The 2920-nt window shown below is 34.8% G+C and overlaps 1 protein-coding gene across 1 annotated transcript; it reads left to right on the top strand.

Moving 5' to 3' along the window:
* The first annotated feature begins 1089 nt into the window (after positions 1–1089).
* On the top strand, positions 1090–2709 carry LOC129892669 (agamous-like MADS-box protein AGL66). Its single transcript, XM_055968254.1, has 8 exons — positions 1090–1253; positions 1356–1409; positions 1598–1678; positions 1824–1830; positions 2015–2076; positions 2206–2305; positions 2477–2527; positions 2647–2709. Exons 1-8 carry the CDS (start codon positions 1090–1092, stop codon positions 2707–2709), a joined length of 582 nt encoding a protein of 193 aa, XP_055824229.1.
* Positions 2710–2920: the final 211 nt, after the last annotated feature.

The following is a 2920-nucleotide window of genomic DNA, read 5'->3' as shown; positions in this document are numbered from 1 at the left end:
ACTCTATACTGACATAAATTTGTTAAATGATGTATTATTTTAGTTCTGTCTAATGCCATCTCCCCGTACACCTTATACTTCTCTTGAGGTAAAATATAAATTCTTCGATTTATACGTTAAACGTATATCATATAGCCTCTGAATACTAGGAAAGGTGATAAATTGGACTTGTCTTATATCATTACGTGAAAGAAAGAGCTTAGGAGTTACTGTTATTTTCCACTCGGCAGATTACAACCCATAGATTTCTGTTCATTAATTGTATGGATGCAGGTTACTTGACTATGGATGTATAGAAAAAAATCTAGTGTTGACAAAAGATTAGGACTGAAATTCGTTTTCTTTACAAAATCTTTCTATTTCTGATTCAATATTAGATTTTTCTATTCCCGTCCCAATCGTTGTCCTGTTTTAGAATCCAGAACCTACAAAATTAAAATCTTGAATCCGAGTTTGACCTAGACGTCTTAGTTTCTCTATGGTGCAATGCTATAGGCCTACAAAAAAGGAATAGTGTTATTCTTTACTGACATAAATTTGTTTTGCTGATGTATTATTTTAGTTATGTTTAATTAATGCGATCTTCCCATACACCTTATACATCTCTTGAGATATCAAAATATAAATTCCTCTATACGTTAAAATTATATCATATAGCCTTTAAAATTCTTGGAAAGGTGATAGATACGACTTGTCTAATATCATTATGTGATAGAAAGAGCTTAGGAGTTATTGTTGTTTTCCACTCGACAGGTTACAACCCGCAGATTTCTGTTTATTAATTGTGTGGATGCTGGTTACTTGGTTGTAGATGTGTAGAAAAATCTAATATTGACTAAATATTAGCACTGAAACTTGTTTTCTTGACAAAATCTCTCTGTATCTGATTCAATATTAGATTTTCTATTAGATTACAACATACTTAAATGCTTGACCTAAGACTAACATTTCAATGCATTAAATGGTTTGACCTTTTTTTCCTTTTTTTCTTTTCTGCTGATCTATATATTTCTCAGTTCATTAAAGAACCACCTTGCATCTAACTTCCAGTTCTAGTTTTCATCATTAATGGGTCGCAATAAGCTTGTGATGAAGAAAATTGAGCATCCAATATCCCGTCAACAGTTCTATTCAAAGTGCAAGGATAGCTTTGTTAAGAAGTCAAATGAGTTGGCTGTTTTATGTGAGACAGATGTTGCCCTTCTGATGTTTTCTCCAGACGGTCAAGTGACCAGCTATTCTAACAAAGAAAGGTGAATGGAATTACTAGAATGATCCTTTTTGTTTGAATTTCTACATTTCCTTTATGATTGTTTTGAGATACAGAATGTGATATAATATTTTTGGTTGTTTAGTTTTGAGGATACCATGCTCCAGATTATGAACCAGCCTGGCGAACTGAATTGGCGGTATGTTTATTTTAATTTCAATATGCCAAATCCATGAATTAGACTTTGCCAATTCCGTATAACTGACTATCTCAAATGTTTTTTCTTTTGTTGAAGATCCATTCCAAATGGACAGGTACTAAGCTTTACACATCTTTTACTGATCGGCAGCCTCTGCCGGCAAGTCCTTGAGTTCCATCTGACCTTAGCATGCCTTCCATTTTGCAGCATTTGATGCAGAGTCTCACACAGTCAAAAAAGGAAGGAGAAATGGTTAAGAAGATAGCTATGTATGCCACTCTCCTTTTGCACTTCCCATTCTTTTCTTTTGTTTTTTTCCTTTTTTGCTTGGTATTTTTCTATGTGATTGAATAATTTTTTGTCTCTTTGCTGGGTACTTTACGATGCTGATCATGATTGGTCAACCTGCTTTAGTACTGAGGTAAGATCTGATGCTTCCATATTAGTGTTGATTGTGTATACTTAAAAAAATCCAAAGATATATCACTCAGATAGGGTAATATTTAAAAAGGGGGTCGTCTTTAGCTAGTAGTTATAAGCTTATATTTGTTATTACTGAAAACTCAGTAACTTGATATATTTCTTTTTATGTATTTCCATATTAGGCTCATAAGGAGAAGCTTAATAAGCTCAATCAAACACTAAGTGAAGCACAACAGAATATAAGGTTGAAGAGTTCATCACACTCTATTTCCTTCCTGTCTTACTTTTTTCGTCCTGCATCTCTTTTTTTGATACTCTAAAAATCAATTCGTCTTTTATAAGGAATAACGATTTTTTCCCTTGGACCGGTCAGGTATTACAAACCGCAAGTGGAGAATATCAGCTCAGTCCAAGAAGCTGATGCATCTGAGCAGTTTCTTAGGAGTGCTATAAAACAGATTCAACGATCAAAAGTGAGCATATGTCAAGGCTTATGCAATTTTTTACTTCTAGTTCTTGGGGGAGAGGGTTAATAAATGAAGCACCCCCTCCAACCAACAAACACACACACAAAAAAAAAGGTACCAGTTGGTTAGTTGAGGAGTTAGTACCGGCATGATCATATTTTGTACTCTTCTTACCAGGCAAAACTCTTGGGTGGTGAACGATTTCTCCAGAGTAATGAAAATGTCGCGGTAACATTATTTTAAGCTGAACAATATTGTCATTTTTGATTGTATCATATTTGGAAGGATATTTAACTGTTTTACCCACATCCAGTGTGGAAAGTAACTGTTAGTATTATAATTTATAGGTGGCTTCAGTCAACACTGAGGATACCGCTGCTGCAGGTAATGGATCTGCACATTCAAATTGACATTTCCTGTTTACCTCTGAATAAGAAGAGAAGGATGCTATCTTCAGATCGCAAAACATGGAATGTTTGAAAGAACGTTTTTCTCTCACTCCCAAAAGTTAATGAAGTCTTAGGAGGTCTTTTCTTTCCACCCCACTCCATCAGGAGGATCAATAGTGTTCCACTTACCCTCGAGCATGACTCGAACCCTCAAACTACTGGTTCAGGAGGT

This window comes from Solanum dulcamara, chromosome 6, assembly GCF_947179165.1.
Source record: "Solanum dulcamara chromosome 6, daSolDulc1.2, whole genome shotgun sequence".
NCBI lineage: Eukaryota > Viridiplantae > Streptophyta > Magnoliopsida > Solanales > Solanaceae > Solanum > Solanum dulcamara.
This window is presented reverse-complemented; position numbering and strand designations above follow the sequence as displayed.

What these genes read in the sequence shown, in the direction of transcription:
- LOC129892669 (XM_055968254.1), top strand. Translation starts at nt 1,090, where the DNA reads ATGAAGAAAATTGAGCATCCAATATCCCGTCAACAGTTCTATTCAAAG. An exon ending in CCTGGCGAACTGAATTGGCG is followed by an intron (nt 1,410 to 1,597) that starts GTATGTTTATTT and finishes ATCTGACCTTAG; the next exon opens with CATGCCTTCCATTTTGCAGC. An exon ending in AACAGATTCAACGATCAAAA is followed by an intron (nt 2,306 to 2,476) that starts GTGAGCATATGT and finishes TCTTCTTACCAG; the next exon opens with GCAAAACTCTTGGGTGGTGA.